The sequence below is a fragment of the Mustela lutreola genome, chromosome 1, assembly GCF_030435805.1.
Source record: "Mustela lutreola isolate mMusLut2 chromosome 1, mMusLut2.pri, whole genome shotgun sequence".
Lineage (NCBI taxonomy): Eukaryota > Metazoa > Chordata > Mammalia > Carnivora > Mustelidae > Mustela > Mustela lutreola.
The window spans coordinates 273452956-273477292 of record NC_081290.1 but is presented as its reverse complement, the minus strand read 5'-3'; the positions used below and the strand labels follow the sequence as shown (position 1 = coordinate 273477292).

The 24337-nt window shown below is 40.1% G+C and overlaps 3 protein-coding genes across 3 annotated transcripts; all 3 read right to left on the bottom strand.

Annotated features, from left to right (window-relative positions):
• Positions 1–277: 277 nt before the first annotated feature.
• LOC131822195 (olfactory receptor 4X1-like) lies at positions 278–1207 on the bottom strand. The gene has a single exon (XM_059158644.1). It carries the CDS (start codon positions 1205–1207, stop codon positions 278–280), a length of 930 nt encoding a protein of 309 aa, XP_059014627.1.
• A 12380-nt stretch (positions 1208–13587) lies between these two features.
• LOC131822191 (olfactory receptor 4X2-like) lies at positions 13588–14517 on the bottom strand. The gene has a single exon (XM_059158634.1). The coding sequence runs from the start codon at positions 14515–14517 to the stop codon at positions 13588–13590; it is 930 nt and encodes a 309-aa protein (XP_059014617.1).
• A 7700-nt stretch (positions 14518–22217) lies between these two features.
• On the bottom strand, positions 22218–23776 carry LOC131822184 (olfactory receptor 4B1-like). The gene has a single exon (XM_059158622.1). It carries the CDS (start codon positions 23774–23776, stop codon positions 22865–22867), a length of 912 nt encoding a protein of 303 aa, XP_059014605.1. The 3' UTR covers positions 22218–22864.
• Positions 23777–24337: the final 561 nt, after the last annotated feature.

Genomic DNA, 24337 nt, shown 5'->3' with positions numbered 1-24337 from the left:
GGTTTTCTAGAAGAGTTCATTCTTTCAAAAACAGCCAACCTGCCTCAAGGTCACCATCAAATATGAAAATGCATCAGTAGAAGACCTCTAGACCTCATTCTAGAGGCTCCTTCAGCCTGTCCAATCGCATAAAGATGAGAAAACCGAAATTTAAAGAAAAAAATAAAAGGTGACTGACCAAGAAAGGCCAGCCCATCAACTAAAGGTAGAGACAGAGTGAGATCTCACTGCCCCAACTTCCAACCCTTGTTCCTCCTATTTCCCCCAACAAAATCATCTACTTCTCTTCCCAAATCACTGTCCTCCTCATCAGTCTCTTCATGGCATTTTTCACTTCAGCATTCCTGAAGGAGTAAATGAGGGGGTTTAAGAGAGGTGTGATCACTGTGTAAAACACAGCAACTATCTTATCTGCAGGGAGGGTGACACAAGGCCTCAAGTAGACGAAGGAACAGGGAATGAAGAACAAACCCACAACGGCAATGTGAGAGGCACAGGTGGACAGCGCCTTACGCCGACCGTCTGAGGTCCGTGTCCTCAGTGAGTTCAAGATGACTACGTAGGAAGCAAGTAGTACCATGAAGCTGACCACTGAAATGGTGCCACCATTTATGATGATGAGCACACCAATAAGGAAGGTGTCTGAGCAGGCCAGCTTCAGCACAGGGTGGACATCACAGAAGTAGTGGTCAAGGACATTGAGGCCACAGAAGGGTAGCTGGAAAATGAGGAACGTTTGCCCAACAGAATGCAGCAAGCCTCCACCCCATGCTGCACCCACCAGGAGGCCACACACACGCCGGTTCATGATGGCAGTGTAGTGCAGGGGTTTACAGATGGCCACGTAGCGGTCATAGGCCATGACTGTCAGGAGAAAGATCTCAGTGCCACCAAAGAAATGGAGGAAAAATATCTGAGTGATGCATCCCTTGAGGGAAATGGTTTTCCTTTCAATGAAAGAGTCAATAATGAGCTTGGGGGCTGTGACAGAGCAGTAACAAATCTCCACAAAGGACAAATAACTGAGGAAGAAATACATGGGGGAGGTGAGCCCTTTGCTGGCTATGACTGTCACCACAATGAGGCCATTACCCAGCACAATGGCTGTGTACATGAGGAGAAACATCACAGAAATGATCTTCTGCACATCCTGTTTGGGGGAAAACCCCAAGAGAATTATTTCAGTCACATTGTTTACAGTTGTCATGTTTTAAAGCACAGGGGCTAGTGGACTAGAATCAAGAAATCAAAGAACTCTCCTCCAATACTTAGAAAAATCCTTCTCAGGTGTTGAAGACAATTTTCATTCTTCCCTTCTTGAGTCCCCTCTCAGCCTTGGGCTCCTCCAAAACATGTTCTCCTTGAGACAAGTAGACAAAAAAACAATCATCAAGTGTTTGATATCAGTCCCAACATAGGACTGAGTTTGTAATAATGCTGCCTCAAAGGGTTTTCTCTAATGCAGACACACCTACATTAGCTAAATAATTCTTACAACAAAAATGAGAGGATATTTTCTACATGAGAAAATTGAGCCTCAGAGATTCAATCGAGTCCTCACAGTTCATACCTGAACTGAGGTCTGAATTCTTCAAGACTTAAATGCTTCCACTAATCTTATGCTCCTGAAGTGGGTCTCATACTGGTTGTATAATTTAGATTTCAAGTTCTTCATGTGGAACCAATTTTTTACAGAACTTTTATAGACCTTTTATTTTTTTATTTTTATTTTTTATTAACATATAATGTATTATTTGTTTCAGGGGTACAGGTCTGTGAATCATCAGTATTAGGCCTTCTATAGACCTTCTCAACCTCAATTATCCCACAACCTGTGGAACTAACCAGGCTCCCCTGCAGTTGTTTTTAAAAAGCTGGAGGGGGGGAAGGACAGTCACCAACTTCAGCCATCGTCCATAAAGGGAGAGATGGCAGAGGGAGATGTGAGTCAGTAGCAGACTGCTTCAATAGTTCTGACCAATGTCTAAGAAATAATTCAAATAATTCATTCCATAACAGCCTACCACTCCACGGGGATGGCCCAGCAGACATCCCCTCATGTGCACTCAGGGCCTCAGAGCACAGCAATTCCACAAAGGGAAAGAGCCTGAAGTGGGTGTCAGGACTGCCTCCTAAAGCAAAGGCATGCTAGAGAAACCCTAACATGCACTGCAGTGGCCTCCAAGGACTGACAGAGGGTGATCAGACACAGATAATCCACCATCACAGCCTCCGAAGTGGTGATTCCCACAGAGTGAAACAAGCCAGTCAGCAAACAGGAAGGTATCCAAAGTGGATATTCCTGCACTTGACAGCCAGCTTGCCATCCAGACCAGTCCTCCATGAACGGGAGAGCAGCTGTGGCACTGTGACCTGGCCTCAGAACCCTGAGTTTGGAATCAGAGGTCCTGGCTACAATCATAGCACAGCTGTTTCCTGGCCGTGTGACACTGAACAGTACAGAAACCCTAGAAAGCCTGGAATTTTCATCTGACAAACAGAACAAATAATATCTTTCCATGGTGCTGTTTTGAAAGCTGAGTTTAAAAACAAATTATAACTCTGTAGGGGTACAACTGATAAGAGTGTCAGAATGTAATTGATTATGCTTTAACTCTGCTTGTCACCCTGTCAGTGCAGTGTGTGATGGGGACATAGTAAGGACCCCCACTCCACAAGGCTGGCTTGCCACCCACCTTTGCTTGGATAGTCTTGCAGCATTTGGGTTCTGAGTTAAGCATCTTACAACAAGCATACAAAACAAAGGGCTACCTAATGAAATGGGACTGAATATGCTAAACAACACGTCAAGCCTGTCCCCAAAAGAGAAATACTGCAGGAGTCCACTTACACGGGTCCCTAGGGTATAAGCTCAAAGACACAGAGGGTAGAATGGTGGTTGTCAGGGGTTGGGGGAGGGGATGTAGAGTTAATGGGTTCAGATCTTGGGACAATGAAAGTTCTTGAGATGGAGGAAAGCCATGGATGCACAACACGAATGTACCTGAACACCACGAACTGTACTCTTCAGAACGGTTTAGGTGGTAAATTTTTATGTTATGTCTGTTTTACCATTAGTAATCAATTAAACAAATTCATATAACTCACATTCGCCCTTCTCCATTCCCACCTCCAAGGACAATGGTTGAAGCTTGGCAACTTTGTTTCCCACCCACCTTAGCTTCTGTCTTACCCGCATTAGGAAGCCTGTTTAGTTTCAGAGGATGCAGAATAACTGAGTCTGAGAAACTCTGATACTTACTGTAGAAAATCCATTCCACAATATGGGCTAAGGCAAGTCAGATATGACGTCCTTGTTAGGCAATCAACATATGGCATACTTCACCCTAATGAGAAAAATGGCTCTATTACTAGGCAAATACCCTGTGAAATTAGATTTGAAGGTAAATGCTGTCTGTTTCTAAAATTCCTTTTGGTATCAGAGAATTCCTCTCAGAGAACTGGTAAGGACAACTTTAGATTTCAGATTTTCAAAAAAAAGTTGCATTTGTCTTTCCAAAATTATTGAAAATGAAATGGCAAGATGATTATACAATGTATATATCTATATGTATGCACCCTGTAACCAACAAATTTTTCTCTAAAAGGTTACAGTTGTTAAGTCTTTACAATGGAAGAAAGAAAAGGAAATTAACATTTTCAAAACTCTGAGTAGAAATGGCGAACATTCAAGAGAGATTTCATAATGAGAACATCAGAGTGGTAAACCACCAACAGTGCAGAGACATGTCACCTGTGCAGTGACTTTAATTCTGACTTTAACTGGCAGAGCCAAGGAAGAGACCCTGAAAGTTAAGTATGTATTCTTCTCAACCAGCAAGTAACTGCATGCTTCCAGGTTTTGTGGTTAAGAAAACCTAAACTGGGATGCACTTAGAAGCCTAAAACAGAGTGGCCTCGATACATGACTTCTGTGAGCATTTTTCAAATCTTTCAAATCCGCCCTATCTTATGTTTTCTCACTATACATTTCCTGTCACAGAACTCCTCGTTCTGTGGATTCTGACAAATAAAACTGCTCTGACCAGCCTTGTCCAGAATCCTTTGCAAGTTGTCCTCCAATGATATCCCATACCAGAGGAGTCAAGCAGGGTCTCTCCTGCTAGTTCCCTCACTGGGTCATCACAAGCTGCTAGATTTGGAAGGAAGCTCATGGATTCCTCCTCCCACAGAAGGGGCATCTGGACCCAGCACCATGTGGCTTCTCAGGCAGAAGCTAGACTAGACCCACTTCAGTTTCCTCTCACCCACTGGCTCCTCCCCTGCTGCCCACCCATGACCAGCTTCCAGAACAGAAGTAGTGGTCAAAGAGAGAGATTACTACTTGTAACACCAGCAAAGCAAAGCTAGAACAGGATCTAAAAATATATGCCAGCAAGAAAATGAACAATAATCTGTTCTGCTCAGTTCTCCACCTTCCTGAGGTATAATTTCTGTGCAGAAAGCCTGAGCAGAACTCAGAGATACCAGCCGGGAGAGGATATTTCCAGAGTCAGCCAAAGTGAGCTGCGAGGGAAAGAAGCCTGTGCATGGCAGACATGCCTTGGTGACAGAAGATCTTAGCTCCAGCACTTTGTCACCAAGGATTATATTATTCTCTAGCAATTTCACATGCCCCTGTCACATCTCTCCAACATAATAGAGATTGTAAGCTTTGAAGGTTTCTGAAGTGTCTCTTATGACCTGTGTCATACCTTCCTCAGAGCTGGGAACTCAGATGTAAATGAGTTTTTATGTGATCCTTGCATCCTCCATCTGTGACTAAACCCATGTCAAAACCAAGGTATCACTGTGCGTGTCTTGTAAACAGCACAGAGGCTAACAGATATGTAGGGATATCAGGTATAAAAAAAAAGTCTCTTTGTGAAAATAATTCCAAAGCATGCTTCATAGAGATCAAGTGAATGAACCCACCTTAAATGTTGTTTATTGCCATGATTCTTACCTTTATCTTCTGAATCTTTTGTAGTCGGAAGACTGAATCACTTCCACAAGTCACCCCAGGAAAACATATTTGCTTCACTACCAACCTCTATAGATAAACTGATCAGAGAAATAAAAGGCGTATGTTAACGTTCATTGATCTAAATCTTGGAAATCTTGATTCAAGGTGGTCCTTGGTAAAATGTAGGCTTTTGAATAGTTTAATCTCCATCCAGGCTCAAGTGGGACGAAAGCCCTCATTTCTACAAGAGAAGGCCAGTTGTGAGAATATCCTGGGCCCCTTGAATTTTTCAAAATATCTCAAAAATGTATGAGTCGCTGAATGAAATAAGTAAGTCAAGCAGAGAGAGTCAATTATCATATAGTTTGACTTATTTGTGGAGCATAACAAATAGCATGGTGGACATGGAGAGTTAGGAGTAGGGAGTTGGTGGAAATTGGAAGGGGAGGTGAACCATGAGAGACTATGGGCTCTGAAAAACAATCTGAGGGGTTTTAAGTGGTGGGGGGGGTGGGAGGTTGGGGAAACCAGGTGGTGGGTATTAGAGAAGGCACGGATTGCATGGAGCACTGGGTGTGGTGCAAAAACAATGAATACTGTTATGCTGAAAATAAATAAAAAATAAATTTAAAAAAATCAAGAAAAATGTATAAGTTAGTAGTTAATTAAAAACTAGCCTTGCCCAGGTGGTGGGTATTAGAGAGGGCATGGATTGCATGGAGCACTGGGTGTGGTGCAAAAACAATGAATATTGTTATGCCGAAAAGAAAAAAGAAATATAAATAAATAAATAAATAAATAGCCTTGCAAATGGCTCCACACTGGCCATGTTACTAGTAGCTCTGGTGAGAATCACTGTAACATCTGCTGTCAGCTGAGATGCAGAGTTACTTCCTCACCCTGTCATTTAAGTAGGCAGGAAAGACTAACAGGGTGATGTCGAAGGTCTGCCCCATTGGCTGAAAGAGTGACCAAATCTAAGAAAGACTTCTTATACATGGAAGTGTGTGGAAGCCAGAGTAACACCAAAAAGGGTGCCCTTGTGTGTGAAAGACTCTGCTGGAGGCTCTGCCCGCCCATGGTAAGGGCTCAGTGAATGAACAGACTCAGGATCTCTTCCACACATAAAGGTGCCATTAAATTCTGATCTTCTTCTGTGGACTCACCAAGTACCATCAATGCTACCACCTCTATATGCCTCCAACACTTCATAACCTTCTCACTAGAAAGTTACAGGGGAACAGTACAAGGCCATTCTACTCTAAAATCCATCAAAATAAGGTTTGAGGAAATTATCTGTTGCACTGTGAAGCTGGGAGCATTTAAGGTGTAGGAGATGGTAAACTTCAGCATTTAAGGTGTAGGAGATGGTAGAATTTAATTCCCTAAACTTTTTAGCATCTCCTGTCTGGGGAATTTCTGAGAATAGCAAAAGTCAACTTGCCAAGGACTTCCTTCCAAGAGGCTAAGGGATATATCTGTAATTAATCCAATTACAAAGTTGGTACTTCTACTTGTCCCACATGATTAACCACCCTCTTGTCTTGGTCCCTAGAGGTTTCCCTCTGCATTCTCAAGCAAGTGGCAGAGAGAACTCAGTATCACAACATCCCTCTGTCCCCACCACAGACTTCTGCAAAAGGCTCTTGGTGTCCTATTTTGACCTTGCCCCCGCACTGGAGCAATGATGCCAGTGAGTTCCAGGGAGACTTGAGCCCAGTGGACCTGGACCACTTCACACACATACTCCAACAGGTCTCCTGATCAGAGAATGCTAGACATGGAAAGACCTTCCAGGGTCATCTTGTCCATATTATTCACTTGGGAAAACAGTTGAAAAGGAAAAAAAAAAAAAAAAAACAGCTCCTTCCTGAATCCTAGCACAAGGGTCTTCCAGCTGCTCATTCTTAAAGTTCTAGGTGTTTTACCACAAATTTTCAGCACACAGTTCTCACGTGCAAAGGCTTCAGGAAGATTAGAGCTCCCTAACTGGTCAGCATAGTCTCCTAGAAATCACACTTGTGTTGGGCAGTATTATGTCTTTCAACCTTTCTAACATCTCACAGATGGTCAGAGTAACAGTCTACTACCATACCCTACTATTGCCATTCAACAGATTCAATAAAAGAGGCTCAGAAAGATTAGGAGAATGGTTCAAACCTATGCAGCTAATAAACTGTCCATCTGGGTTAAATGTCTGGGTATAACATTTCCTGCCCAAACAGGTGCCCCATTAGGAAACAAAGAGGCCAGTGGGAAATCAAAGTAGGAATCACCCCCATCTGCTTCTGCTCTGTGTAGTATTGCTGCTTCACCAAAGTTCTATATCTTGGAGCAAACAAATTATGAATCTATGGTATACATGTGGTCTCTTCCTCCTAACCATGACCCATCTGAAACACTGCAAAAAAAACTCAAACTTTTTTAAAGCTCCAGGAATTATCACTACTTTAAGAAACTTATGTTAATTCCTTCTGCATATACATCAGTAACTTCCTACTATTTCATACTAAATGACACTGGCTACTGTCATAAACTCAGTCTTTCTCAATTTCTCACTAAGGAAACTCTGGAGAAGAAAATATTGTTGAAGATTCTCAATAGCACTGACAGCTGGCTTACAGTCTGAACCTAGGAAGGACTTCTAAGGATAGCAAAGGTTGGAAGACTGGAATGGAGAAACACAAATAGTGACCCATGCATGCATTTCTGCTGACCTGAAGGACATAGAGAGAGTGCACTTCATTCCTGCCTTACATCATATCTTCCTGTCACACACCTACACATTCATGTGCACATGCAAACACACACACACACATACACACCATTTGCTTAGAAAGGTAATAAAAATCATATTGGGTTTATTTTAATTTTTCCAGCTTTATTCAGTTGTGGTTGACAAGTAAAAATTGTATGCATTCAAGGTGTACAACACGATTTTCTGATATGTGTATATGTTGTGAATGATCATCCTAGTTGACCAATCAGAAGAAAGAATCTAGGAGTAGAAGACAGGACTTTTGAATTTATGCAGTCAAAGGAGAACACGGGGAGGGGGAAGAAAAGGGTGTAGAAATCCTGTGTGAACAACAGGATATCATTAAAAGAAACAGTCTAGAACTATTGCAGAAGGAGAAGAGAAGGAAGTGTGGGGGGGGAGCCTATTTAAAGAAAGAATGGTTTCATGTTTACCAAATATGGGGAGATATTTGGACATCCAAGTCCATAAAGCTAATAGGTCACCCAAAATTTCAGCATGAAATTATCTTCTCCAAGACTGTTATAATACAACTATTTAAAAGCAAAGACACTATATGTTAATAGAAAATTTAAAAATTTAAAAAATAAAATAAAATAAAAGCAAAGACAGAGAGAATTTTAAAAGCAATAAGAGAAAAAAAAATTCTCACAAACAAGAGACCTCTAAGGCTATCATTGGCTCTCTCAGCAGAGACTTTCCAGACCAAATGAGAGTAGAATGGTATATTCAAAGTGCTAAAGGAAAAAAACTGCCAACCAAAAATACTTTATCCAGCAAAGTCGTCCTTCAAAATGAAGACAAAATACAGACCTTCTCAACAAACAGATGCTGGTAGGGTTCCTCACCACTAAACTGGGCTTAGAAGGAATTCTAAAAGGAGATCTTCAAGCTGAAATGAAATATATACAATGAAATATTAAATTATTGGCCATGAAGAAGAAGGAAATATTGCCTTTTACAACTTCACAGATGGACTTATGGGTATTACGCTGAGTGAAAAAAATCAGAGAAAGACAAATATTGTATACCTCACTTATATAGAGAAGCTAAAATGCCAAACTCATAAAAACAGAGTAAAGTGGTGGTTGTCAGGGGCCAGAGTTGGGGAAAATGGGGAGATGTTAGTCAATGGGTACAAACTTCAGTATAAGATGAATAAGCTGTGGTAAAATCATGTATAGCATGATGATTACAGTTAATAATGCTGTTTATTATATACTTAAAAGTTTCTAGGAACATAGACCTTAAATGTTCTCTCCATTTAAAAGGCAATTATGTGAGGTGATAAAAGTGTAAGCTAATCTTATTCTAGCAATCATTTTGCAATATATGTGTGTATTATATCATCACATTGTATACCTTAAACTTATTCAGTGTTATATTATCTGAATATGTTATATTCAGTGTTATACCAATTATATCTCAGATAGCTAGAAATTAAAATAACACAGTTTTAAATATTTTTTAACTTTAAAACTCTACTGGAGAACACAAAAGAAGACATCCACAAACAGAAAGACAAACCATGGTTTTGGATGGGAAGACTCACATCATTAAGATTATGATTCCTTCTAAATACTTATTATGAATATAATATGATGTCAATCCTAAATTCTCATGAGGATATAGAATAGGAAGAGAAGTAAAACTAAATCTAAAGTTCATGTGAAGAAACAGTATCCAGCAGAATTTTGAAAAAGAAGAACAACAAGAAGGAACTAGCCTTTAAGATATGAAAGCATTTTTAAAGCTCCAATACAAGAAACAGTGCAGTCCTGGCTATTCTAGAAACAACAAAGGGATATAATGATAATTAACTACACAAAAAAACAGACTTTTATATATCAGAACACAAACACAATAAACAAAGTAAAAAAAAAAAATGACATGTGGAGGGAATCTACAATTCATATCAGAAAGGGCAAATCTTTATATATAACCTGTCCTTGGAACATAATAAAATGGACTACAATCTAAATATAGGAAAATGATAGAAGCAGTTTACAGAAAATACATGGCTTTTAAATATATAAAAATACACCCAACCTCAGAAATAATAGAAGTGTAAATTAAAATTTTTGGATCTACCATTTTTTCAACTATTACATTAACAAATTTAACAAAATATTTCATGGGAAGGACAAAATTGTTGAGAGTACAAATGAGTACACATTTTATGAAGGGCAATCTGATATTATCTATCCCTTTATAAATTCCCACATTTGAACAAGCAGTTTCATTTCTGGAAATAAATCCTAGTTTGGTTGCACAAACTTAAATCAAGGTTAGTTACTGTAACATTATTTAAAAACAGTCCAAATACTTATCAGTAGACAACTTTCATAAATGATGGTGCAGCCATTTGGTGATTACCACAAACTTTATAAATAAGACTCAAAGCCAACTAAATATAAAATATTCCTACACACACACACACACACACACACACACACACACTCACACAGAATAAACTAAACAATAAGCTATCTAACTTGCAAAATATTTTAATTTTAAATTTTTAAATAATTTCTGATAGCCATTTGTATGTTTTCATTGGAGAACTGTCTGTTCATATCTTCTGCCCATTTTTTGATATGCTTGTCTGTTTTGTGTGTGTTGAGTTTGAGGAGTTCATTATAGATCCTGGATATCAACCTTTTGTCTGTACTGTCATTTGCAAGTATCTTCTCCCATTCCGTGGGTTGCCTCTTTGTTTTTTTGACTGTTTCCTTTGCTGTGCAGACAAATGGCTATCAGACACATGAAAAAAGTTCATTATCACTAGCCATCAGGGAGATTCAAATTAAAACCACATTGAGATATCACCTTACACCAGTTAGAATGGCCAAAATTAACAAAACAGGAAACAGCATGTGTTGGAGGGGATGTGGAGAAAGGGGAACCCTCTTACACTGTTGGTGGGAATGCAAGTTGGTGCAGCCACTTTGGAGAAGAGTGTGGATATTCCTCAAGAAATTAAAAGCAGAACTTCCCTATGACCCTGCAATTGTACTCCTGGGTATTTACCCCAAAGATACAGATGTAGTGAAAAGAAGGGCCATCTGTACCCCAATGTTTATAGCAGCAATGGCCACGGTCACCAAACTGTGGAAAGAACCAAGATGCCCTTCAACGGATGAATGGATAAGGAAGATGTGGTCCATATCCACTATGGAGTATTCTGCCTCCATCAGAAAGGATGAATACCCAACTTTTGTAGCAACATGGACGGGACTGGAAGAGATTATTCTGAGTGAAATAAGTCAAACAGAGAGAGTCAATTATAAGGTTTCACTTATTTGTGGAGTGTAACAAATCGCATGGAGGACATGGGGAGTTAGAGAGGAGAAGGGAGTTGGAGGAAGTTGGAAGGGGAGGTGAACCATGAGAGACTATGGACTCTAAAAAACAATCTGAGGGGTTTGAATTGACAGGTAGGTGGGAGGTTGGGGTACCAAGTGGTGGGCATTATAGAGGGCACAGATTGCATGGAGCACTGGGTGTGGTGAAAAAATAATGAATACTGTTATGCCAAAAATAAATTTTAAAAATTTTTAAATAATTTCTGATTTACATAACATAACATTTATATAACATAAAAGAAGTTCCAATAACACAAAGAATTATTGTATACCTATAACCAAATTCCCCAAATATTAATATTTTGCCGAATTTTCTTTATCATTCATTCTCTCCATAGATAGGTAGGCAAACAGAATTTTTCTGAAATGTTTCAAAGTTGATGACATAATAATGCCCATTTCCAATCTGAGGACATTCTCTGACATACATGCACTACAGTGATCAGAATCAGGAACTAACTCTGATACAAGTCCATCATCTCATCTTCACAACTTGTGCTCCCTAATGACCTTCATTTAGTACAGAATCCAATCAAGGATCACAGGTCTCATTAAATTATCTATAGCTGTATTCAGAATCTTTAAGTCTTCAATCTCTTGTTCATACTTTTGAAGAATGCAGGCTATTAATTTTGCAGAATGTTTTTCAATTGGGGTTTGCCTTTGTCATGGTTAGACTCGGATGATATATTTTGGGTAAGAAAACCACAGTATTTATATTATGTGCCTCTCCAGTCTCAATACTAGTGATGTTTACTTGAGTAATTATTTAAAGGACGTTCTTCCAGTTTTCTCTACTATAGGGTTATATTTTGCCTTTTGCAATTAGTAAGTATCTTGTGGAGGGATACTTTGAAACTATGTAAAATCTTGTTTCCCATCAAGAAAGTGTTTAATGACAACTTTCAAGTTGTCAAGAGCACTTTCACAAGGAAGGTTATTACAATCTTTCATAGAATCAATTTAACACTCTACATAAAAAATCATTATACCTCTTAGCACAGAAAATTTACTATAACAGGTGAGTCTAATAGAATTTCAGAATTCTGTTCAAGAATACTTCCACAAAATACAAATCAAAATCACAATGAGATACCACCTCACACCAGTCAAAATGGCTAAAATTAACAAGTCAGGAAATGACAGATGCTGGTGAGGATGCGGAGAAAGGGGAACCCTCCTACACTGTTGGTGGGAATGCAAGCTGATGCAGCCACTCTGGAAAACAGCATGGGAGGTTCCTCAAAAAGTTGAAGATAGAATTACCCTATGACCCAGCAATCACACTACTGGGCATTTACCCCAAAGATACAAATGCAGTGATCCAAAGGGGCACGTGCACCTGAATGTTTCTAACAGCAATGTCTACAATAGCCCAACTATGGAAAGAACCTAGATGTCCATCAACAGATGAAAGGATAAATAAGATGTGGTATATATACATAACAGAATACTATGCAGCCATCAAAAAAATGAAATCTTGCCATTTGCAACGATGTGGATGGAACTAGAGGGTATCATGCTTAGTGAAATAAGTCAATCAGAGAAAGACAACTCTCACATGATCTCCCTGATATGAGGAAGTGGAGATGCAACATAGGGAGTTTGGGGGGTTTGGGGGGTAGAAGAAGAATAAATGAAACAAGATGGATCAGGAGGGAGACAAACCATAAGTGACTCAATCTCACAAAACAAACTGAGGGTTGCTGGGGGGAGGGGGGTTGGGAGAGGGGGGTGGGGTTATGGACATTGGGGAGGGTATGTGCTATGGTGAGTGCTGTGAAGTGTGTAAACCTGGTGATTCACAAACCTATACCCCTGGGGATAAAAATACATTATATGTGAAGGAACCAGGTGGTGGGTATTAGAGAGGGCACGGATTGCACGGAGCACTGGGTGTGGTGCAAAAACAATGAATACTGTTATGCTGAAAAGAAATAAAAAATTTTTAAAAATACATTATATGTTTATTAAAAAAATAATAATAAATAAATAAATTAGAAAAAAAAAAGAATACTTCCACAGTGGGGCTGCTGGGTGACTCAGTCCGTTAAGGATCCGACTCCTGATTTTGGCTCAGGTCATGTTCTCAGGGTCCTGGGATTAAGCTCTGCATTGGGCTCCACGCTCAGAGCAGGATCTCCTTCAAGAATTCTCTCTCTCTCCTTTCTACGCTCTTCCCCCTCACCCTTACTCTTTCCCAAATAAATAAATCTTTAAAAAAAAAATACTCCCATAGTGTTATTTATAGCAGAAAAAGATTAGAAACAACCTAAACATCTAACATAAAATGCCTAATCAAGTTACAGAACATCCATAAGAGGAATTATCTTAAAAGTGATTAGAAGAGTTTCTGAAGATGAGACTCTTAGAATTACTCTAGAAACAACAATTACTCTAGAGATAAAAGCCCTGGGAACTTTCCTTCATCTCATTCTGCCCCTTCAGTTTGGACTCAGCACCCCTCCACACACACGATCAATGCCAAGACTTGGCCTCTATTTCTTATCTAGCTTCATTGTCCTGATCCACAGCTTCTTCATGGCCTTCTTCACTTCGGCATTTCTCAAGGAGTAGATGACAGGGTTGAGGAGTGGGGTGATCACTGTGTAGAATACAGCCACTGTCTTGTCTATAGACAAGGTGGTAGAAGGCCTTAGATAGATGAAGATGCATGGCCCAAAGAACAAGGTAACCACAGTGATATGTGACCCACAGGTGGAGAGGGCCTTGCTCCGCCCCTCAGAGCTTCGAGTCCTCAGATGGAGCAAAATGACCATATAGGAGGCTAAGATGATCACAAAGCTGATCACAGACAAAGTCCCTCCATTGGCAACAATCAGCAGACCAATTAGGAAGGTGTCAGAGCAGGCAAGTTTGAGCAGGGGAAGGAGGTCGCAGAAATAGTGGTCAATCACATTGGGACCACAGAAGGGCAAGTGAAAGATTAAAAGGATTTGGGCAAAGGAATGCACAAAGCCCCCAGCCCATGCCATTCCCACCAGGACAGCACATACCTGCCGGTTCATGATAGTGGTATAGTTGAGGGGCCTACAAATGGCCACATAGCGGTCATAGGCCATCACAGTGAGCAGGAAGATCTCAGTGCCACCAAAGAAGTGCATAAAGAAAAGCTGTGTCATGCAGCCCCACAGAGAAATTGCTTTCCTTTTAGCCAGCAAATCCTTGATGAGTTTGGGAGCTATAGTTGAGGAGTAGGAGATCTCCACAAAGGACAGGTAGCTGAGGAAGAAGTACATAGGGGAACCAAGACTTCTGCTGGTCATGACCGTGAGCACAATGAGGAAATTCCCCAGCACAACTGCTAAGTACAAAAGCAGAAATAGCCCAAAGAAAAGTTTCTGCACCTTCTGATTGGGAGAAAGTCCCAGGAAAATGAATTCAGTCACATTGTGTGTATTAGCCATGAAGTCACCAGAGGAGGCAATGATTAGGGTAGGGTGATCTGAAATGAAACAAAAGACTGCTTCATCAAGTGCATGAATTACATAATAATCCCTTGCAAATCTGAAAAGTTTGTGAGCTGGATATTAAAAGATAAGTAGAAGTTAGTTTAAGTATAGAAGAAGGGAAGATCATTCCAAAAAGTAAGAAGAGTGTACAAAGCCACGAAAATCCACCCAACTGTAGCTGAGGTAAAGGGCAGAAGAGCAAAGATAAAACTAGAGGCAGAGTTTATTACCACTTCCTGAGGGATGGTTATGCACTTGGGGGTTTATCCTGCAGACCATGGAGACTCATCAGGAATATTAGTCAACTGGGAAGTAAAGTCACTTTGTATGTAGAAGTTGGACTAGTGTGAGCAGACCAGCAGAAGGGGCACCTATTAGGAGACGAATGCCTCCTTGGATGATGGTGGCAGCAAGGACAGTGGTGCTATTTCCATGTTACAGGTCTCTGTATGGCTTTTAAATGCTTTTAGCTGTCTTTTGCCAGCAGCTTCTCTCCCTCCCACTTCCTTTTGTTCTCTGTCCATTCTTGGTTTGCAGAATATCATTCTAACCTCTCCACTTACCCTTCAGACCAGAAAAAATGTCTCTTGACTCTCAGCATTCATTCTTATTTTTCCTCCTTCTAATTCCCTCCTTCTACTTGGTCACTTGGTGACCTCATCCCTTTCCAAGGATCTAGTTCCATCCATACACCGTTCTTCTCTTCACTAATACCTCCTATCATATGTCCCCTAGTGGCAAAAGAAACACAAAACACCCTCTGGCCAGACGGCACACATATTCTCTGACACAATCTTCTCCACATCCAGCCTTCCAACACCTTGTGGCATCACCAATATTGTGCACTGACTGATTTGCACACTGTCCTCAGTCATGCTGGACTTAACCCAAGGTGGCTGAGGTCTGTATGTATCAAAACAGTCCCTCCTACAGTGAGGTTCCTGGGTTCTGAGACTAAGAGTGACATGACATCCACTCCTACCACAAATCTTTCTTCCTCTAGCAACTGGGGCAGGCTCAGCAGGTCAAGGATCACCATGACCAGAAGGGAATCACCAAAAGGGGATCACCAATAGAGTTTCTGTCTTCAGAGACAAAGACAGTAGAGACCAGCACCAAACTCTCAGCTCAGCTGCGGAATTTTAACAAGAGGCCATTCAAGGAAGAAAGCACTGCTAGCAGTCCAGACTCCCATGTTGACATCAGGTTTCTTGGGGTGGTATCTATGTGATAGCTAAAAAGTTCTTTAACCTCTCACAGATTCAATGTCCAACTGCAACATGAAGAGACTACCTGCCTCACTGGTAGATTCCCATTCCCCAGCCCATCCCAGAACTTAAGTTCCCTTCCTCTGTGCTGCCTTTAATTCTTCCCAGAAACCAGAAACCCTTAAAGTCAGTGGCCCTCTTTTCACAGGACATTTTCAAATCACAGCACTTTCTACACTAAGTTGTAATTGCTTTGTGGCCGTCAACCCCCCCGCCAATAAACTGTGAATTTTCTAGGGATTATAGCTGGCTTATACTCCATCTCCAGTGCTAATTGAAGCACCACCAACATTAGCATTCAGTGATAGATAGTATGAATGTAGAAAGAATGAACATTCAGTGACTGTAGGGAGAGGCACCTGGCTGGCTCAGTCAGTACAGCATGCAACTTTCGATCTTGGGGTTGTGAGTTCTAGCCTCACGTTGATGTAGAAATTACTTTAAAAAAAAAAAATAGAATGAACAGTGGATACGGAGGGCATAGACATTCCCTAGCTTTTTTAGCCCAGTATTTGGTACATTATAGGTGGTCAGTAAATATTGAAAAAACAAAGATCCCCAAGAACCAAGACCATAGCTTCTCCATCACTGAATCCCAGTACCTTCTACTTTGTCTAGCTTGTCTCGGGCAAAGACCAGAACTATGTGAGAGCACTTTGTAAAATGCCATGCACTTGATGGCAACATTCCCTTTCTTGCGCATTGAATTCAGAGATTTAAATTATCCCCAGAGAATAATAGACAGCTTTTGCAAGTTCCTCAGGTAGCCAATTGGAAAATATTAAGACCTGGCTACCAACCAGAGCTCATATATTGCAGGAGTTTCCGGATGGAGGATCTGCCCACCCTGTAGCCTCAGACTTTGAAATGCTGAGACCAAGCCACTGAGTCTCAGTTCCATCTGATTTAAAATAAGAGTTAAGTAGACTTGCCTCCCAGGTATTCCTGAATTCTGGCAGCTAAGCCTTGAGTTTGCACTGCTTGAGAAATACCAGGGGGACGCCTCCATGATCAAGTAAGAAAAGATTGCTCCCAGAGAGCCAGCCATACCTTTCCCCTTCCTAATCCAGAAGACAACCCCAGGGGAAGCAAGACCTGGATGATAAAATCTCGTACATCCGTGTAGGTAACTTCAGAATCAATAAAAAATGTAAAAGAATAAATTCACCTAGAGTTTGCACTTACTCTATATAGGACTCTAATAGGACGCAATTACAAGAAAGCTCCAAATCTTGAAGTAAAACATGTATTTATTCTCTAACAGGTCATCATGAGGTTGAGATTCTGTGAAAATCTGCCAAAATATATTCTATATTGAAATACACAGTTTAAAAATCTAAGGGAGATAATTTTTTAATGTGAGTCTATAAATATTTGTTATAGGAAACACATTTGTTAAAAATGTTTGTGGTATAAAACTGTCCGTTCACCTAAGTTTCATTTGTTATAAGAGGTTGGTTTCAGGTGGCGCCTGGGTGGCTCAGTGGGTTAAGCCGCTGCCTTCAGCTCAGGTCATGATCTCAGAGTCCTACGATCGAGCCCCACATCGGGCTCTCTGCTCAGCAGGGAGCCTGCTTCCTCCTCTCTCTCTGCCTGCCTCTCTGCCTGCTTGTGATCTCTCTCTGTCAAATAAATAAATAAAATCTTAAAAAAAAAAAAAGAGGTTGGTTTCATTTCCTAACCTGGTAAAGATTAGCCCATTGGCTATGGGTTAATCCCTCCCTTCTCCAGTTCTAATCAAACCCCACCATTATAAATGATGCACAGATTCGTTCAGAATTAGGAATATATCTATACATAGATCTTCCAAGAAGGTATTTTGCAGAATAAATAAATAAATAAATAGTTCATTTGGTTTATGCTTTTTTGTTTTGTTTTGTTTTAATTTATTTTTTATTTTCAGCATAACAGTATTCATTATTTTTGCACCACACCCAGTGCTCCATGCAATCCGTGCCCTCTATAATACCCACCAGCTGGTACCCCGAGCTCCCACCTCCGGCCCCTTCAAAACCCTCAGATTGTTTTTCAGAGTCCATAGTCTATCGTGGTTCACCTCCCCTTCCAATTTCCCCCAACTCCCTTCTCCTATTTCCCCATGTCCTCCATGTTATTTGTTATGCTCCACAAATAAGTGAAACCATATAATTGACTCTCTCTGCTTGACTTATTTCACTCAGCAGAATCTCTTCCAGTCCCGTCCATGTTGCACAAAAGTTGGGTATTCATCCTTTCTGATGGAGGCATAATACTCCATAGTGTATATGGACGACATCTTCGTTATCCATTCATCCATTGAAGGGCATCTTAGTTCTTTCCACAGTTTGGCGACCATGGCCATTGCTGTTATGAACATTGGGGTACAGATGGCCCTTCTTTTCACTACATCTGTATCTTTGGGGTAAATACCCAGGAGTGCAATTGCAGGGTCATAGGGAAGTTCTATTTATGTGTTTTTTTTTTTTTTTTTTTTTTCACGTCCCTCAGTTTGGCATGAGGGCATTGGCATTTTTTTTTTTAATTTTTTATAAACATATATTTTTTATATACATATATTTATGGGAATGTCAACAAATATGTATAGTAGCTTTTATTTGTTTTATTTTGTTTGTTATGAAACAAATGTCCACTGGGAATGGACATTTGTTTGTTATGAAAAAAATGTCCACTGGGAATGATTTAGATTTAGATATGTTATGAAACAAACAAAAACTGAAATCAAACTGGATGTCCACCAGCAGGAGAATACATTTTCTTCTGTTGTGGTATATGTATACAATGGAATACTATTAACCAAACAAAAAGAACAAACTATTGTAACCCACAATGCAATGAATCTTTTTTTTTTTATTTTTTTTTCAGTGTTCCAAAATTCATTCTTTATGCACACACCCATACGACACAACGAATCTTTAAAAATATTATGTTGGGTGAAAGAAGTCAGGCACAATAGCATACATGATTTATGATTCTGTTTTATGAGTTTTTGAAGGAGCAAAACTTCCATGATGATAAAAATTAGATCAATAGTTGCATATGGGGAGTGGAGATTGCCTGGGAGGCATCACGAGAGAAGTTTCTGGGGTGATGGAAATATTCTACATCTTGGTTGGGACAAACTGGAAATATTCCCGACACTAAATTTGTCAAAACTTATTGGGTTGTACACTTAAGATCTGAACATTTCACCTAATATAAATTAGATCTCAATTAAAAAAAAAAAAAAGAACAGCTGGGATGGGGAACCACAAAGGAAGGAACCTCTGATCCTGGTGTCAGAATACCCAAGTTTGTGCTCAACTCTTGTGCCTAATTTATTCAGAAGCAGAGATTGCTGGTAGGTTTCTCAGCATTTGTTTTCTCCTTCATTCCTTCTATAATTTTAGGAACTCTGAATTTTTATCTGGGCACAAACCCACCTGGAATAAAAATTACATTACCCAGCCTCCCTTGCAACTCTAAGAAAGGGGACATGTATTTATTTTGTCCCTTTGTCTTCACTGAAGCCAGGAATGCTGCCACTCTTCTTGCCTCTGCAGCACCATCTTGGGCCACGAGATGGCAGTGAAAGCTATAAAGGATGAAAAAGCAAGAGAGACCATTTCCATCCTGAACTGTCTAGTTCTTGACTTCTAGCTTGTTTTAGACTCTGTTCCTTACAGGTAAATCCTATTCTAAATGATGTTTCAAGCTCCAAAAATGTCCACTGGGAATGATTTAGATTTCACGGACCTATCAGGATTGCTGTGAGACTCCAATGAAGTAACTGATGTGAAAGGGTGTGGAAGGCTGTGAAATATTTACAAGATGTTATGCAAATATAAAATATAATGCTTCCTCTATTCATAACCCTAAGTATGGCTTTGGGGAATTATCATGCATTTGAAAAGCTGTTCTATTTTCAGTGCAACTAATAGATTAATATCACTTCTACGTTGCAACTAAATTTTATAAGAAAGAGCCTCTCTGGCTCCAAATTATCTCACATCTAGCTCAAGCCTTTCCAAATGATAAAAATAGATAATGTTGACACCACTTTGATATCTTTTATCCATTCAGTAATTGTTGAGTACCTATCCTCTGTCACTCATCATACTAAGTACTAAGGCAGAGTAATCCTCCTAAAACCTTTTCACCAACTAGAAGTTTGCCAGTAACTGAATAAGAAAGTAAATTCAGAGAATTAACCAACTCAAGGATTTAGGTATTAGGCAAATGACCAATTCACCGAACTACTAATTTATCAATGATATGCTTCCACTTCTGATCTATTCTACTGCTTTTATTATTAAATAAAAAGCCTTGGAAAATCTAAATTATAAAACACACAGAAAATTAAATTTCAATGAATCCAGATCTGTAAACCCATAAAACAGAAAAGAGAAACTGAGATATGCCAAACCGGAAATATTTTCAGACACTATTTCCGGATAGTTTTAATCAAGTGTAAGACCTTCAAGGTAGCAGGGAAGGACATGTCAATGCCCATGCTCAACAAAATAAAGAGTGTGGGGTAAGCACAACTTTTCTGCTCTTCTTTGACATGTCTATTTGCTATTCACCTCTAGTGAGTTTGTGCTGGAACCAAATAAGCACAAATCCTCAGTGAATGAAAACATGCCCAGACACAGTTCCTCAACTGTTCCCCATACCTAAATCCGTTGCTCAAGAAGGTAAATCTAAAAACGAAAAGATATGGCAAAGTCGATTGACTGGGCTGAAAACTCGTTTGAAAGAGAGAAACCAACATACATAAAATGCTTAATATTTATTATTTCCAAAATGCTGAAATGTAAAATATCCAAAAATTCCTATTACTCATCTCAGGCTTCAGTAAAACATAAGTGCAATGAAATTTATAAAGGCTTAATAGAAATACGTTTCTGAAAAAATCAAAGATTTGGTGTTAGCAAATTTCTGGCTGGGGAATTAGCAAATTGCTAATTAGTAAATTAGCAAATTTACTGAAAATTAGCAAGTTGCTGCTTGGTGACTTTATTTGCAGTAAATTGGCCCAGAACTCTGGGTGCAAGACCTTGACGAACTACAGAATGGTGTGGTTCCTATTAACAACCCTCAGGCACTCTCATGCCAGGGCTTTAGGCCCTCATTCTCTAGAGACAAATGAAAACAGATGCACTTACAGGAAAACTGGGACATGATGGAACTTGGCCCGAGTGTCCATGCCAAGGAAACTGGATCACAGAGAATGACCACTCACTTGCCTGAGGTTGAGCCAGATTTCAGTCACTCTGGCACCAATTCAAATCCCCGCTATTGTGTCCAAGTGCACCATCCTCCAAGATACCCATCTACCAACACTCTCTATGGCAGATATTTCTTCCTAATAACGATGAATTCTTTTACATACCAATATGCCCAGCCCAGGAGAACCACAGTGCCTAATCTAAACCGATAACATAATCCCATTCCTCTTTACCACTGTTCACTATCCATCCCAGCCTCTTTTGCATCTAGACAAAGACATGCAGTAAAAAATACGAAAAATTTCTGTTCTGGTCAATAAGAAAAAAAATTAAAAACGTTCTGAGAAGTTTCTAGGAGATATTTTCCAAATAAAATGAGAGCCCCTCCTTCCCCTCACGTGACCATATAATACCTAGAAATGTTGTAGCCATCCTGCAGCCATGAAGGGACAGCAAAGAGAACTGAGGATGCACAGACCAGGTGCTTTGGCATCACAGAATTAACAAAGCAACCCTAGAAATGCTGGTCTCCAAACGTTCTGTGGAGTCGGGAATAAATGCTATATGACTTAAGCCAGGGTTACCAAACTGTTTTGGAAAACAGTGACTAGTAAATATTTTCGGCTTTGCAGACCATACACTCTCCGAACTCAACCATTCCACTATACACAAAAGCTACCATGGAGAAAAAGTAAAATAGGTGGTACAATTGTAGTCCAATACCTATTTATGGACACTAAAGTTTTACATTCATATAACTTTGATATATCAACAAATATTATTCTACTTTGATTTTTTATTTAAATTCAATTAGCCAACTTAGAGTATATCATTAGTTTCAGATGTAGTTTTCAATAATTTTTCAGTTTCATATAACACCCAGTGCTCATCTCTATTTTGATTCTTTTAAGTGTAAAAACCATGTTGGTTTGTAGGCCATACAAAACATACAGAAACAGGCAATGAGCTAGTTTTGGCTTAAGCAATACCTCGGTGCCCAGATAGCAACTAGCTAAAAAGAAAAGCATCTTCTAAAATTGTCCAGATTAATGGTTAATAATAGCTTCATTGTATTTCACATCCAAGAGACATTCCCATTCTTTTTTTTAAAAGATTTTATTTATTTATTTGACAAACAGATCACAAGTAGGCAGAGAGGCAGGCAAGAGAGAGGGGGGGAAGCAGGCTCCCTGCTGAGCAGAGAGCCTGATGCGGGGCTTGATTCCAAGACCCTGAGATCATGACCTGAGCCAAAGGCAGAGGCTTAACCCACTGAGCCATCCAAGTGGCCCGAGACATTTCTATTCTAACAAAATCCTATGCCTATGAAAGTTCCTACTTTGCCATATTCCATAAAGTTCCTACTATGGAATTCCAGGCATTAGAATCAGGTTAATAAGTAGGGTCCCTAATGAAGTATTCAAGCCTTCCTGGGACTCCCACAAGACCTCACAACATCAGAAGACAAGGACAAAGCAAAACATAAACTTCTGTCTCCAAGTGCCACAGACTTTCCACACACAGTGGCATGCTAACACCAAGAGGCAAAATGAATAAACCCAAGGTTGCACAGGTAGAAGATGATAAGGTGGGAATTCCAGTCTAGGTGATCTTCTCCAAAATGTTCTCCAAAATACAGACATCAGTGAATTAGTGCACTTATGATTAGTACAATGGAATATGAGGGGCTCATCTAAATACAACAGAAAAATATGAATAGGTTAATTTTTCCTCAATTCCTCATAGTTGACTAAAATCAGAATGCATATTTGGCCTCCCTATACATGACAATTTTTTTATGTTTTCATATTTATTCCATCCCTGAGTTCACTTTTTCCCCCACAGCTTCTTCATTGCATTTTTCACCTCTGCGTTTCTGAGTGTGTAGATGATGGGGTTCAGCATGGGGGTGACAACCGTGTAGAACACAGCCACCAGTTTGTCCTCAGTGAAGGTGGAGGGAGGTCGCATGTAGAGGAAGATGGCAGGTCCAAAGAACAAGAGGACCACCATGATGTGAGAGGCACAGGTGGAAAGAGCTTTGCGCCTCCCCTCCGCAGAATGATTCCTCAAGTTGAACAGGATGACAATATAGGAGGACACCAGGAGGAGGAAGGAGAAGATAGAAAATAATCCACTGTTGGCCAATACAATAACCCCTTCCACAGAAGTATCAGTGCAGGCAAGCTTGAATAAGGGATGGAGGTCACAGAAGTAGTGGTCAATCACATTGGGACCACAGAAAGATAATTGGAGAGTGATAATAATCTGAACCATGGAGTGAAAAAAGCCACCGAGCCAGGAGCCAGCCACCAGAAGGCGACACATAGATCGATTCATGATGGTTGTATAGTGAAGGGGTTTGCAGATGGCCACATAGCGGTCATACGCCATTACTGTGAGCAGGAAGATCTCAGTGACCCCAAAGAAGTGGAAGAAGAATATCTGAGCCACACAGCCCTTCAGGGAAATGGTCTTAATCTTGGCAAGTAAGTCTGTGATGAATTTAGGGACAACAGTAGAGGAGTAAGTGATCTCCACCAGGGACAGGTAGCTAAGGAAGAAGTACATGGGGGAATGCAGACTCTTACTGACATTGACTGTCAGGACAATGAGACCATTGCCCACCACTGTGGCCAGGTACACAAGAAGAAACACCACAAAACATACTCTCTGCACCTCTGGATCCTGGAAAAGACCAAGGATAATTAACTCAGTCACATTATTTGTATTCGCCATGGAATCCAATTAGGTGTTCTGGACACAAGATCATGTGAGACCTGCAATAAAACAAACATTGATTATAACCGATTCACCTCATTTATAACACATTACACAGTGCAACCCACGTTACAATATACTAATCACCAACTCATTCGGTTGGCCCATATGTATGCTAATCCTGAATACTCATTCAGGATTAAATATTAGCAATCTAATGAGTTTGTATATTAGAAAAGTAAGGCTCAGGGAGATGGCTATGCACCAGGATCACACATCTGGTGAATTCTGGGCCTCCAAACCAGGCTTTTTGACTTCAGCCAGGATTCTTTCTAATTCATCAGATGATCTGAATTTGAGGAGCCATTCTGGTTTCTAACCTACACTTTTACCCTCTTCACTGCAATTCTCTTCTATTGGGGAATCGCCATGACACACCTGTACTCCTAACCTCCTTGTTTCCCTTTGTCTCTGCCTCAGGAAACATCTCCCCACTGATAATTCTTCCCTTTCCAAAAGGTCCTGAGTATGGTTTTTTTCACTTAGTTATACCAGTCTTCAACCCAGGTCAGATTCTTT